We start from the raw sequence: 14,388 nt of genomic DNA, 5'->3' as shown, positions 1-14,388 counted from the left end.
TTTCCTTCTTTTCAGTACTTTTAATATTAAACATTCCACCTTCATCTAATGAGAATGGAGAAATTACAAAATGAGTTTAATCCTTCTGATAAATGATGGAAGTATTAATTGAATTGTGCTGAAACACTGTCAGCTTGCTCACCAGCTTTTAGTAACTTTGTCAAGGGAGTTTCTGCTGCGTTACAGACTGAAAACGAAAGGTGGAAATTCTGAAATTACTGCGCTTTGTGACTTTAGATGTCCTGTATACCCCGTGGCATATAAATGATTTAAGGATCAGGAAGTGGTGGTGTTTTCAAAGGTCAGGTAGTAAAACAGAATGTTTGGCTCCTGTCATCCCATGTCAGCATGCTTTGGTGTCCTCGTGATGCCTGGTGGTGAAAGCTCAGTCTCAGGATGAGTAAGTCACAAACAGGAGCGAGAACTTCAATCTGGAGGGCAGGGGCGTAACCAGTGGAATCAGTGGCAAGGGTGAGAAAATGATGAGGTGCTTTGATTAAACAGAGTTTGATTATGTGGAGGGAAAAAACAGAAAACTACTTACCTGTGGTAGTAAAAAGCTCACAGAACAAACATGAAAAAAGACCTAGCTGATTTAAGATTTGAGTTTCCTCTTTGACTCTACTTCTTGGGATTATAAGGTAAAATTAATTGTCCTCACGTCAAATTATTTTACACAGGTATATTAAAAATATAGAATTCTATATGAGGTATAATGCTGTTGGAAACCTGGATGTGTAATGCAGGTGCCATGCTATTCTGTGTTGTCAAGAAGTGTATGATTTCAAATTGTCTTAAAATTGAACTTTAAAAATACTGGATTATTTTGGCAGCTGTGATTGTGAGTTTTAAATATTATTTCACAGTATTGATATCCATTATTTGAATAAGACCTTCAGTCTACAAAAGTTGATTCATCTGACTCACCTTTTTCCTGTGTTTGTCTGTTGCTGTTTTGCTAAGTGTGTATGTCCATCGCAAGGACATCTGTTCCCAGCCTACTGGGATCATGTTGCTAGCGAAATCCTCCGATGCAGTTTCCAGTCACAGGAAATTAAAAAAATTAAACCTGATTATCATGAGGAAAACAAATCCAAAGTTGCCTGCAGCGTGCGGCTAGTTGGGTGATACTGCCTGGGGGCTGGAGAAGGTTAGACACCATGGCACTAGAATATACGCACCTGTTTCTATGGTTACTTGTTTTGTTGGAGTGTTTGTCATGGGAAGGTAATGACGCATATTACACAGTGGGACTTTTTGCGCCATTTTTGCGTTAGACTATTAGAAAATCAAAGGCATTTAAATTCTTAGTGAACTCATGTAGGCAGTATTTCTAAAATAACCAGTCAATGGGTCATAGAAGTTTTTAATGAGAAATTATTTTGGGGCATGGATTGAAGTATGTGTCCATGTAATACTTAGTGACTTACCATGGTGATCATAATTTAACCTTAAAGGTGCTAAGAAAAAATATACAGCATACTGAGTTTCATAGTGTATTTAGAAATTGCTCTTTCAATATACAGCCCAATTACATGAAATAAACTTTAGTTTTCGGTAATGCTGATTTTTTTCCCTTTCTAATAGCACTTTCAAGGATTACTTTGCTGTTTTTCTTTGTGAAAGCGGCTATTATCAAGGGACATTGTTAATGTATTGCTTCATGTCAGGGTAAAATGACACATACGCTGGGATAGCAGTGAAATCAACATATTGCATAACATGTTATATATTCAGGTAGGAAGAGAGGGAACTTCATCCCTAATGTGCCTTTCTGTGTGGAAACTTGAATTTTGAGAGAAATCTGCTATAATTAAAAAAACAATTTTTGTTTTATTTTATTTTATTTTATTTTATTTTATTTTATGCCCATGTTGTCTTCTCTCTTAATTTGAGAGAATAAAACAAGACTTCAAGATGAAAAAATCTTAATGACATCCAAATCCCAGCGGAATAGAAGAAGAACATTTCCGTGCAGCTGTATTTTCATGAAAATGAGGACGTTTGTGTGGGATTTTTAAGGTAGTAAACTGAATGAAAAGTTTCATTTCAGAATATTGTGTTGTCCACCACTAATATAAATATTGCTTTCTTAAAGCTATACTAAGCTTGTTGTTTCAATAAGCTTTTCCTGGTCTCTGTAGTATAAAATGGATTCTCCAGCTTTTAATAACGCTAATTACCAAATAATAAAATCCTCTCTCTGAAAAATGCCTCCTTCTTATCTAGTCCAACTTTCATCATTGTGGCTTTTTTCTGTTGAAGGAGAGCTGTGAATGACGATCATAAATCCGAGTTTTGTCATGTTAGATCAGACCATTTGGCTATCAAATTTCCCTATTCAATCTCCAGGCAATATTTGATGCTTCAGAGTGAAAGCTTTCACCTTGAATCATTTGGATCCAAACCCACACATTGCATCTGCTGTAAATATTGGAGCTGGGGGAGGGCAGAATACTGCTGGCTGAAGCACAGCCGTGCTTAACACACATTGCCTTCTTAAGGCTGCAGAGTACTTCCAAACACAAACAAATGTCTGTGAATGTGGAACTAAATGTAGAACTGGGGTCTCCCGCAAGGAACTGGCATCTTGAGGAGATAGTCTTAGATGCACACAACCGGAGAAGAGTCTGGGTTGGAAGAGGCCTATGGAGATGGTCCAGACTGACCTCTTATTCAAAGCAGGGTCTTAATTTCGATTATCCAGGGTCCTATCAAGCTGAATCTTGAATATTTCCAGCAAGGGAGGTGCTAGTGCTTCTCTGGGCAGCGTGTTCCAATTTTGATTGTTCTCACAGTGAAGACTTTTTCCCTGTGCACTTGCTGGAAACAGTGAGTGCTGTTCCAGATAGAGGGTTCCTGTTCATCTTCCTCCTGATCAGCCGATTTTAGATCTGCTGAACCTTTAAGACATCCAAGGGAGCCAAGGCAATACTTACGACACCGAATACAGTTGGCTGGTGAGCAGATGGAGAGGGAAATGAAATTCAGGCTTTCAGTGTAGTAACCCATAAAATCTCTCTGCAGGGCTTGATGGCACCCAACTGCAGCAGTAAAGTGGTGTATCAAGAAAGCAGCAATGTAATACCCCAGCAAAGCTCCTTTCCCAAATGGGAAGCCATACCTACTGTTGGGTATAGATAACTATTTATATAGATGCTGTTAGCATCTGTCCTCTATTGACTGTATAGGAAGGCTGTGTGTGGCAGCTCTGAATAGTGGACAGTCTGAATTAGTTACTACTCAGCTGAACTGAGATGCTCTAGGGTGATTTGGCTGATATAGGAGGTGGGCTGAGGCATTCCTTTGCATCGTTTTGTGGAAATGGTTATTCTCCTAGATATTTTTTGTACTTGAGGAAAGGAGTGTTGTGTAATGTGTTCATGTTTCTTTCTGGTTTGCTTTTACATTTTCTTTAACAGTTTTAGTTTAAAATGCCATTTTTTAATGCCTCCCAGTCTGCCCCTTCCCCACCCCACCCCTATTTTGCAGCAGACACTGTTGTAGAATTTTTAGCAACTAAATTGGTCCTTCCTCGTTTGTTTGAAAGTCTTGATTCTTACTTCACGGCTGGGATTGTTTCTTCCTGTACAGACTTTTTGGTGGGTTTTTTTATTTCTGTTAGAAACAACAACTGAGATGGTGAATACTATAGTTTAAAAACCTCTCATTACAATATGAAACATGAAATACTAAGTTTGTTGAAGTTAATTACATAAATTAACAAAAATCTACTATGCCTTAAAAATATGCCTGAGAGTGTTCTTTAATGAATGAAATAGCCTTACATCTTCATTGGTAGTTCCTAAAATAACCTGAAAATCTCAACAAATTTACTTAAAATCTGAGGTTTTTTAATTATTGCAACTGATGAAGTAGTGGTTCTGTAGTGGTTATAGCTTTTTTAAAATGATAGATTGGAACTGTGTGTTGTATGCCTGTAACGTGTGGAATCACCCTCTAAGACAAAGAACCATTGAGAGCTGTGTTCCATTTTTTTAATTATAAATAGAGTAACTTTGTTTTGTGTGCTGTAACATCAAGTGATTTTTTGCAATGTTTTTCAAATGTATACTACAAGATTAATATAAATATTACATAACGTGTTATGACAAAGATAAATTACGCACAGTGTAATATGTTACTTAGAAGCATCTGATCATGGAGGAGTTCAGTACAATACATGAGTAGTTACAATTTGAACTTAACTCATTGATGATAAAGTGATATTACACCCACTGTAATGATTTAGAGTTGAGGTTCATACAGCAATTCTAATTCCATTGGCTATTACAAATTAATTACTGTTATGTGGATATATTTTAAGTAAGTTCTTTCACTGTGAATGAACGCACTTTATGAGAAAAAGATGACATACAGAAATAAGAAGCTGTGATGTTTCCCCCCTTATTGTTTCTTTTTTTCCCAAACACAAACTTTAAAAAAAAAAAAAAGTTTCCTTCCTTTCCTGCATGGATGATCATTTTACAGTTACAGAAGTACTTTACAGTAAAAGATGGCTAGTATATAAATTGCTGGTTGTTGCATAATAAAATGCTACACAGAGCAGAAGATGGACTTTAAGTAGGTAGTGCGGTTGAGAGTCGTCTCTCTGTCTCAGGTACCGCTTCAGTTGGTCGCCAGGGCAGCTGAGGAGTTGCAAAGCTCTGAAGAAGGAAGAAGGGGGCTAATATTTGACACATGATCACATCTGAGAAATAATTTTATTTTGGGAGAACAGAAGAGGAGAAATGAGAACAGAAGTCAGAGGCAGCTTTTCTTTTTGAATAGGCTGTATCTCTTCATTCTCTTGTCTGTGTGAGGAAGGAAAGTATTTGACAGGTTGTGTGCTGAGCTAGATTGTCCACATCATTCTGCTACTAAACAGACCTGTAACCTGCAGGTTTTTAAAGAAATAGGGAAAGTTTGAAGTTGAGCCAGAAACATAAGGGATGTATGTGTATGTGTGACCAGGTAGGAGGTACATACCCTCCGTGTATGTATGCGTGTATAACTTTATCTGCATTTGCTGGGGGGAGAGGGAGGTTAGGCTAGGTGCTCCCTTGAGCTCTGGTTTCATTTTCTGTCCCACTCCAACCTCCGTGCCCTGTGGTGCTTCTGTGGAGTATGGGAATGAGGGAGGGAGGGCGAGTCTTGTTTTCCTAACTCAGCTGTGCCTTCTCTTCTGGCTTGCTCTTTTTGCGTTATAATAAGCGTAGCAGAGGGGGGAAAAATGATTCTTCCAAATTGTGATTCCCTCAATTCCTTCTGTTTCCTGCTGTGCACTTCTGCTGCTCCTAAAATAACAGTAAACGTCAGCCTCCACCCCTTAATGCTTATTTGTAGTGCTACACAAAGTAGCCCACAGGGTGATCTGCAGAATTTGCTGGAGTTGTTGATGTGCTTTATTTACCACCACCACATGCAGGATCCAGTGACCATGATAGAATAGCGAAGTAGCTGGTTGCTACTGAGCTTGCTGGTCTCTTTGCATTTGTATCATCTCTCAGTTACCCTCTTTGTCAGAGACTGTGAGGAAAAGTGGGCGACTAAGCTTCTCCTAATGACAGACCCAAGCCTACAGGACTCCTTTCCAGAGCAGATGATGATAAATCTGATTACTCAGAGCAAATGTCCTGTCACTTCTTTTATTTAGCTTTCCCACAGAGGCGACTGGAAAGACGCGGGAGGGAAGGATTCCGAGAACAGGTTGTAGTCAGGGGTGAGAGAGAAAAAGGAAATCCTGGAGGCAAGCAGGGAGGCAGAGGAGGCTTTTCACTTGCAGGGATTTGCTGTTCACCCTGAGGTGTTCCTGAGATGTTGAGAGATAAGCAGGGCAGAAATGACATGTGAGGTGACTGTGCTATCATCTAGCTAAGCTGTCTGCCTTACCCATGAGAGACTGAAATTGCTTAACAGAATTAGCAGACATAACCAATCTTCTGTCAGATTGCTTTATGCGATTCAGATGTTGATTTCATAGAGCATTTTGTTCTCAGTAAGGTTGATAATGGAATAAACTGTTATGAAAAAATTACAGTCTGGCTAGTCTTCCCTTCTGGTGTAAGTTAAACTGCAATGGCTCTCATGGAAAGACTCCCTCAGGTGTTACTACTTCTATCTGTGGTTCTGTCTGTATTTTGTATTGTCTCACATTTCCAGTGAGTTAGGTCTTATAAAATTGCTTTTTTTTCTGTGAACTTGTGTAATGACTATTTAAGGCACTGGCAATAGGTGTTTTATCTTTAATAATTTTGTCTGGTTACAATTAAGGTGTATCTTGCATCATCTCAGTGCTGTTATTGGGGTATTAGCATTGTATGTGAAAATAAAAAATGAACAAATAAGCTAATACATTGTACTCAGTTAATGTAATGGGGCTAAAATTAGGCAAAAACTGATGAAATAAGGTGAACGTAGAGGGAAGGGAGGAGATTTATTTGTTGGTCCTATTTTCGAAGAGGTAAAGAAACACTAGGATCTTATGCTGAACTTGAGGTATTTTTTCTTAGTTATGGCAACATTGCCACAGAAAATTAGGTTAAGGTCTTACAGGGCAGAGAATATTTTAATTACAGACCTTTATGTCAAGCTTGTCTGTTCTTTCAGGATGTCAAATTTCAGATTAATTCAGATTAACATCTCTAAGAGAGAGGCAGACTTCCGATCCATTCCACATGTGTGGTTTACCAAGAAAGCCATTTCCGTGGTTCTGTACTAGCCTAACAGAGATGCTGACCAGTTGTAAATAAATATGGAGGGAAAAGATGGAAGCATATTAGGAGAAAATGTCTGGGGAGACTAGGAAGGGTATTACAAAATGATGAGTAGGCCTCTAATTAACAAAGAAAAGATTGATCCATCTAACAGCTAAGCAATATTGCAGCTTTGGACTTCAGATTTATGTCTCTTAAAATGTTTTGTGTTTAATAGCTGTTACTTTGTTAGCTAGTCCACTGAGTTTGAGCGGCACCCCTTAGTTTGCCTGGGAGAGGCATGAAGTCAGGGCATGGTTTAGTATGCTAAAGCTTTCCAAAGGCTGTCCCAAGCCTGCAGTCATGGACTTGAAGAAGTTTAGATTAGTCTCAGCACAAGGCTTCTAGTCTACAGTACTAATTCTTCATCTTTTGCAAATGTTTAGATCATGTTTCAAAGACTTATAAACCATAATTTAAATGGTCTGGGATACTACATTCACAAAAAAATGCTAAAAGAAACCTCATCAATAATTCTCAAATTTCGGCAGACAAGATGAAAAAAGGGTGAGGGATTAAGACATTGCAATACTTCAGCTATTTTAGGTAAGATGTCACCAGATGTATTTAAATTTCATGTATCTATGTTCCTTTCCAAGTGTAAGAACAGGCTGCGATTGACTGTCAGTGTGGAATTTCAGCCCAAGGCTTTTTCCAAATGTGAATGAAACTCACTGTTCATTGCTATTAATATGTGAGTGCTAGCCTGTGTTTAGTCAGAATTAGATTTTTCATGGAAGTAGCGCTATCAAGATTCATACCAAAAGGTATATTCTGATCTTCACATTACCCAGGATGTGATCCTGCTTTAAAAATACTTCCAACAGCAAATGACATCCCATATGCCAGTCCACAGCATCAATGTGTTAAAGATTCCTCACCACGTCCACTGCCAGCCCACCAACAAATGTGAAAAGGATTCTGCCAAAGATGACCTTGCATGCGAAGCGGAAGGGGCCAGAACCTCCCCATAAATGAGCAGTTTCTACAGATGTATTTCAGGTGCCCTGAGTTTCTGTGGGTGATCCTCTGAAAGCCTCCCTGGCAGGGAGGATGTAGCGGGGGAAGCTGGCCTGATGTGATGATAAGTGAGGTGGTGGAGCAGCCTGACTGGTGAGAAGACTGGAAAGGGTCACGACATCTTCCTTTGTAAGGAGAAAACAGCAGAGCTGCTTCAATCATGCTGTACATATTGTGGAGAGAAAAAGCAATTTCTAAAAAAAGATTTGGCTTTTAGTGAGTGCTTGACGGGTTATTCAGAGGAGGGTGAATACAGCATGAGTTCATGCTCAGATCTGTACAGCACAACTCAGGGAAAACTTCTTGCTTTAGACGAAGTGTGCTTAAAAGGAAAAAAGTAAGTTTCAAAGAGTTCTTCAGCAAGAGAAAGACCAATCAGCATCTTTGTTCAGAAGCACAAGTGAAGGACTCAAGTTGCATGTTGATACAGATCTCACTGGAGATCTGTTCACTGAGAGGGAACAGGGTCAGAGGAGAGACTAGTAAGAGATTTAGGGTATTGGTAGCTGATCTCAGCAGAGAAATAACATTTATCTGCTTCACAGTTACTGAGCATGACCACTGAAACAGCTGAGTTTGTTTAGCCCTGAGCAAAGAGTTACTGATTAACTCAGGCTTGACTTGGTGAACTAAGTCTACTTTCTTCAAGAAGGACAGGTTAAAATTCAGGTGCAAAAGTTCCTGGTCTGTTGCTCCCCTGATTTGCAGTCTTCATCTGCTTAGTTCTTGGACTGAGGAGAATTTGAGCATCGTTGTATGTTAGAAAATCCTCTATTTGAAAATGGTGTTGAAGTTCTCTGTCCTTTATTTCTGATTTGAAAATCACTTACTGTATTTTCCTTATCTCCTTACTTTGTTCACTTCTGCCCTGAAGGTTTTTTGCAACTGAAATAAAACTTTAAAAAAAAAAACATATTTTGCCTGTACTTACACAATATATCTTGCTGTCACCTATTGCAAGGAATGATAAATCATTTTTAGGATAGTGTATGTCATTGAAAATATTAGATTAAAACAAAACATCTTGTCTGTGCTTTTAGAATCAATAAAAATGCTGAGACATTTAAAAACAAGTACAGGTTAACTAAAATAACTACCCCTGAGAGAAGAAACAGTGTGTATGAAGCCAGGAATCACATAGCAGGCCAAAGTCCGGTAAGGTCTTCAAGATTCTTGAGACCTGGCAATAATTTTTTCCCCAGTTATGCCTGTGAATAGTGGATGTCAAACACTGTAGTTTGTATCTGGAAGAGTGCTAAGGGGAGAAAAGGAACCAAATAACGTGTAAGGAAGAGGAGGGTATGTTTAATCTGTTGGGAGAAACCTCATTTGAAAAGGGATGTTTATGTGCCCTGAGATACACTGGCAATGTCTCTGGGTATGTTTTTACTGCTATACAACATGAAACTGGGATATCCACTTTCCTTAGGTCTGGTCTTGTCTCTCTTTCAACAAGCTGCATCTATGTATATGCATTTGCTTCCTCTGTGCTTCATGTGGTGCATGAAACTGTCTAACTCTCAGCTGTCATCTACCTAAAAAAGTGGAGGGTCTGTGTTGCAAGTCGTTGTGAGACATGAGGATATCTAAGCATGCAAGCTGGAGCAGTGGTTGAGAATACTGTAGTATGGATAAAACTCAGCTTGGATGCAGTCTTCTCCATGCTGCCTTTTATGAGTGATCTCTGGATTGGACTATCACCAAAACCATGCTCAGGTGTTATTTTAGAGAGCTACTTGAAGAAGCCTAAAGCAGAGCCAGAGAACAGGTAGGAGGGCGTATGGGTCCTCAAGGATCCAGTGCTCAGTTTTCTTTCCTGAGGTTTGTTTTTTTTTTTTATTCAGTAGTGCAAAAGTATGCTCTGAGTCCTTGTGCTAGACAATTAGTGGAGTGCCAATGATGTCAGTGTTGAAAAGTTCACCATACCTATTGTTAATGAAGTCTGAAGAATGCATTGTCCTTTTGAGGTGGTGAAGACTTGCTCAGGAAATGTCCAAAAAAAGGTGAAAGCTTATGCTGTGATGGGATGGTGTTTACTGTCCAGTGTTTTGGAAATGGCAAGACTTTCCTAGAGCTTGAAAAATGATTGAAAACTTATGAAAAAAGTAATGTAAAATGATACCAATTTAATCGAAGCTGTTGAACAATATTGAAGTACTTGAATGGCACAGTACTAGATTGCTAGCATTTTACACTTCATGTGTATTTTTTTTGCTTGTTTTGTAATGGACAATGCAATGGAAAAGTGAGTTCAATGCCCTTTTTTTTGTGTGTTTTTTGATTTACATCAAAGTGTGAATAATAGATCTCTCTATACATTCTTTTTTGACACAAGATGAGGAGCACTGCACAAGAATGAAGCTACCATTTATTCGCCCAGAAGATGTGTTTATGTTTCCAGCGTATTCTGGCTCAGATACTAGGCTTTAGGAGTCTTTCAAAAGTGGCATTTTAAAAGTGGTACAGAGAAGACTTTTCCTTCTTCTGAGAACTTTTGTTTATGATATTTGTAAATCCTGACAGTAAAACAACAATCTGCCTCTTAGCTGTTCTCTCTCTTGTAGGGTGATAGCTCCTATGTAAAGGATCGCTGGTGTGTGTTTGATGGATTCATGGTCTTTTGTCTTTGGGTGTCACTGGTTTTACAGGTAATTATTTCACTTACCTTTTTCAATGAATAATTTCTTAATTGTGAAAAATATGTGGCACAACCAAGTAATTACGAGTTGTGGCAGTATAGCTGTACTTGGGTCAAATTGTTTTTAAAATACTGTGCTGATTTCAATAGCTCCGTAATTGCACATTAGAAGTAGAATTTATCTTGTTTAATTTTTCTTACTGAGAAGTTATACATTAATCTGAAGCTTTTTATCATAAACCCTCTGCATAGTCAAAAGGAAAGAGAAGGATCTTCAGAGAGTCATGTATCTCTTACTCCGTATGACAGTTGTGCTCATCTCCTTCCGTTGAGTCTAGTAAGATGCGATGGTGACCACCTTAGGCAACTAAAGAGAGAATGATTCCAATGGTAGATGTTTGCCATGCTGTAGGCATAGTGATACAGTGAGTGGAGAGGTTTCATGTAATATGGCCCACACCTAACAAAACCTTTTCCAAAATTCAAGTTAAAGCACAATGGAAAAAATAATAAATATATTTGGAAAAAAATGGATAAATTTTCGTAAAGAATGGAACTTGTACATGTTACAAAAAAGCATAGAGTGTTAAGGTACAGGTCAAATTGTGTCCTGCAAACCAATCAGTCCTTAACCGTAGCCTGTTTTTTGGGTAAGAGCAAATTGAAGACTGTGAGACTGGGCCTGCGATACTGTAAGGATTGTAAAAGTTCTGTAGTGATTGCTGTTAGGCATAACTTATCCACTTCTGAATAATGTAAGACACATTGTAATTTTCTGCTTTACACAAAGTGGAAACTGTGGTACATTGTGTACACATGTAGAGTGAAGGTTGATCATTACAGATAAGCACTGTAGATTACCCAGTTTATGCGTTTTCAGGTTCCCCCTCCATTTTCTTAGTATTTTGAGCAAATATTAAGTTAAGCAGTTACCCTGAGAGAGTGAGAGGCAAGGATTAAAACAAGACATTTTCACCCAATCATTAAGCTAAATAGTCTTCATGGAGTGCCTAACCTGTCAATGTATTAAGGAAACGGTTTCACTGTCCTGTGGCTTGGCTGAAATTTGTGATGTAAATGGAGTCTAGGAGAAGAACATGTACAGATTTCTCATGCACTTGGTATTAAATGGAGAATTTATAAGCATGTTTCAACTCATCTCCACTACGAGGAGAGGTTGAGGGAACTGGGCTTGTTCAGCCTGAAGAAGAGAAGGCTGCGAGGGGACCTTATAAATGCCTACAAATATCTGAAGGGTGGGTGTCAGGAGGATGGGGCCAAGCTCTTTTCAGTGGTGCCCAGTGACAGGACAAGGGGTAATGGGCACAAACTGAGGCACAGGAAGTTCCGTCTGAACATGAGGAGGAACTTCTTCTCTCTGAGGGTGACGGAGCACTGGAACAGGCTGCCCAGGGAGGTTGTGGAGTCTCCTTCTCTGGAGATATTCAAGACCCGCCTGGACAAGGTCCTGTGCAGCCTGCTGTAGGTGACCCTGCTTCGGCGGGGGGGTTGGACTAGATGACCCACAGAGGTCCCTTCCAACCCCTACTATTCTGTGATTCTGTGATTCTGTGATTCATAATCTGTGTATGTGTACTTTTATATAATAGTAAAAACCCTAGTGGTGTGCAACATTAACAGATACTGATTTTCATATTTGGCAATGTAAATTATTCACTCTTAACAAAGTTGTGGGCAACTTGTGGCGTAGGACTAGCACAGAAGCAGGCAGCTGACAGAAGCTTGCACAGTCTTCTTGAGTTGTTTGAGACAGAAGCATTATGAACATAGGCAGAGTATATTTTTGGAATTTCATTAGGATAACTTAGAAATGGATTAAAGGATTTACTGAGACTTTTCTTCTAAAAAACATAGTTAAAATGAACCATAAATTAAACCAAGACAAGACAGAAAATGAAAATAAAAATCATGTGTAGTGTTCATAGTTTTAAAAGTTCTCTAAATGAATACAGGAACTGGACAGGGTCATCAAGAAAAACTCCTGATTCTTTTGTTTGTAGGTGTTTGAAATTGCTGAAATAGTTGACCAGATGTCACCCTGGGGCATGTTACGGATTCCACGGCCGCTCATTATGATTCGAGCATTCCGGATATATTTTCGTTTTGAGCTGCCAAGAACTAGGATAACAAATATCTTGAAGTAAGTAAGGCTGTTATCTGAAGAACAACAGAGAAAATTTCAGTTTTGACTTTGAAGACTGATTATGCAGCTCAGAGAATGACCTTTCATGCTTAGTTGGTATTCCTGAGTTTTAGTTTGGGCCAAAAAGTTCTTGCTATTTTGCATATTTAAGGAATCATCGGGTTCCCTAGAAAATTATCAAAACTGTCAAATATTTAAATAAATCTTAAAGCATTTTGCTGATAACAATTACCCAGCAATTTTCAACCAATGGCAGTAAATTGTGTTAATATGGGCACTTAATAATCAAGGTGAACACTCTTAGTAGAGCGATATTTGTTAATAAAAACACATGAGCACATGCCCTAATTGTTACAGTTACGAGTGTACTTGTGTTGGTATATGTATAGAGATGTTTACATGCAAGTAAACACACATAAGTATGTTTGATGAAGCATGTAAAGGCAAAAGCTGTGTAATGGTAACGTGAAAGTTTTTTGGTCTTTATTTGGTATCAACTTTATTTCATCATCATATCTTGTCTGTATAAGTCATTAGATACTAGTTTACAACAGCTAGAAATTATACATTTTATGTGGGCTTTTTATTGTTCCACCCTTTGTAGTTTACAGCTGGTTTTATTACCCTAACTTAAGGGTTTAGAAAAAATCATGTCTCCCTTTTCTGTCTCTGCACAGAGGGAGAGATCAATTTTAAGGACAAATTTTCTGCAGGATGAAATACTACTTTCTCTATGTGAGCGTATTTTCTATTCTGGAGCTTTTCAGAGGAAGCTTCACATTGCCTGTACATTCAGTGTCATATTTATCTTTTTGCCAGGCGTTCCGGAGAGCAAATCTGGAGCGTTTCGATTTTCCTTCTGTTCTTTCTCCTCCTGTATGGGATCCTGGGAGTGCAGATGTTTGGAACTTTTACATACCATTGCGTGACCGATGACACACAGCCAGGGTGAGTTAGCCTGTGTGGGCATGACATGGGTCTGTTCTTTCAGTGCATGTGTGTATATTTGTAGTTAGCATCAGTGTGTGTAAATTGGATTTGATAGATTGAAAGTAGTCCACCGAAATACACTGAGATAAATTGGGGAAACAAAAATTTTAGGAATTATGAAAAATACAAATATTAACTGTGACAGAGAGATTACAAATTATGGCATGGGGCTGAAGTCTGAGTTACGGGGTGAGTGACTGTGTATGTGTGTGGGGGAGTGAGAGAGCAGGAGAGCAGAGGAGGCTTTAAGAGGAGCATTGCCACTTGCAGCTGATTCAGGTCGCTGATGATTCATCAGCTTTCACTGTATTCTCCTGTCTTTTCCCAGAACATCTGGGTGACGGGCCAGACCTAAAGTATAGGGCAAAACTACCCCTAGGATCTCACACCTTTTCTGGATTAAGAGGTCATTGGGAACTGATGCTCAAAGACCCTTTTTACCTAGCCTTTGGAGAATACTTATGAGTACTATTTTACACTGGTGGTCGAGTATACATCATGGTTTTGATTCAGCACATACTTAAACACAAGATTAACTTGAAGTACAATATAGCCTCTTGTCACTGGGATGGCTCATAAAATTATAGATAAGTATATGTTTACATGTCCTGTTGAATTGAGGGCTTGACTGTATGCTCGACCACCATTACATTGTGAGATTGTGTTGCATTTATTTCTTCATTTTGTCCCTGCTTCTTTGGATAGGGAAATGTAAGCTCTGAAGTTGTAGCCTTTATTTTAGTCAGATTTGGATCCTTTTGTTCCTGTATTGAATTTGTCAGAACATAAAATAAGTAGAGTAGACATTATAAGAAAGCAAA

At 38.7% G+C, this 14,388-nt stretch overlaps 1 protein-coding gene across 5 annotated transcripts in view; it reads left to right on the top strand.

Moving 5' to 3' along the window:
• Positions 1-14,388, top strand: part of NALCN (sodium leak channel, non-selective) — a 248,133-nt gene that overhangs the window by 19,779 nt on the left and 213,966 nt on the right. For all 5 annotated transcript variants that reach the window (XM_075424290.1, XM_075424306.1, XM_075424274.1 and 2 more), the window contains exons 4-6: positions 10,340-10,423; positions 12,435-12,574; positions 13,397-13,525. In XM_075424290.1, the coding sequence (XP_075280405.1) occupies positions 10,340-10,423; positions 12,435-12,574; positions 13,397-13,525 (353 nt within the window). The remainder of the gene's footprint in view (positions 1-10,339; positions 10,424-12,434; positions 12,575-13,396; positions 13,526-14,388) is intronic.

Source organism: Opisthocomus hoazin, chromosome 1 (genome assembly GCF_030867145.1).
Source record: "Opisthocomus hoazin isolate bOpiHoa1 chromosome 1, bOpiHoa1.hap1, whole genome shotgun sequence".
NCBI lineage: Eukaryota > Metazoa > Chordata > Aves > Opisthocomiformes > Opisthocomidae > Opisthocomus > Opisthocomus hoazin.
The sequence above is the reverse complement of the archived record's forward strand: the minus strand, read 5'-3'. Positions and strand labels throughout refer to the sequence as shown.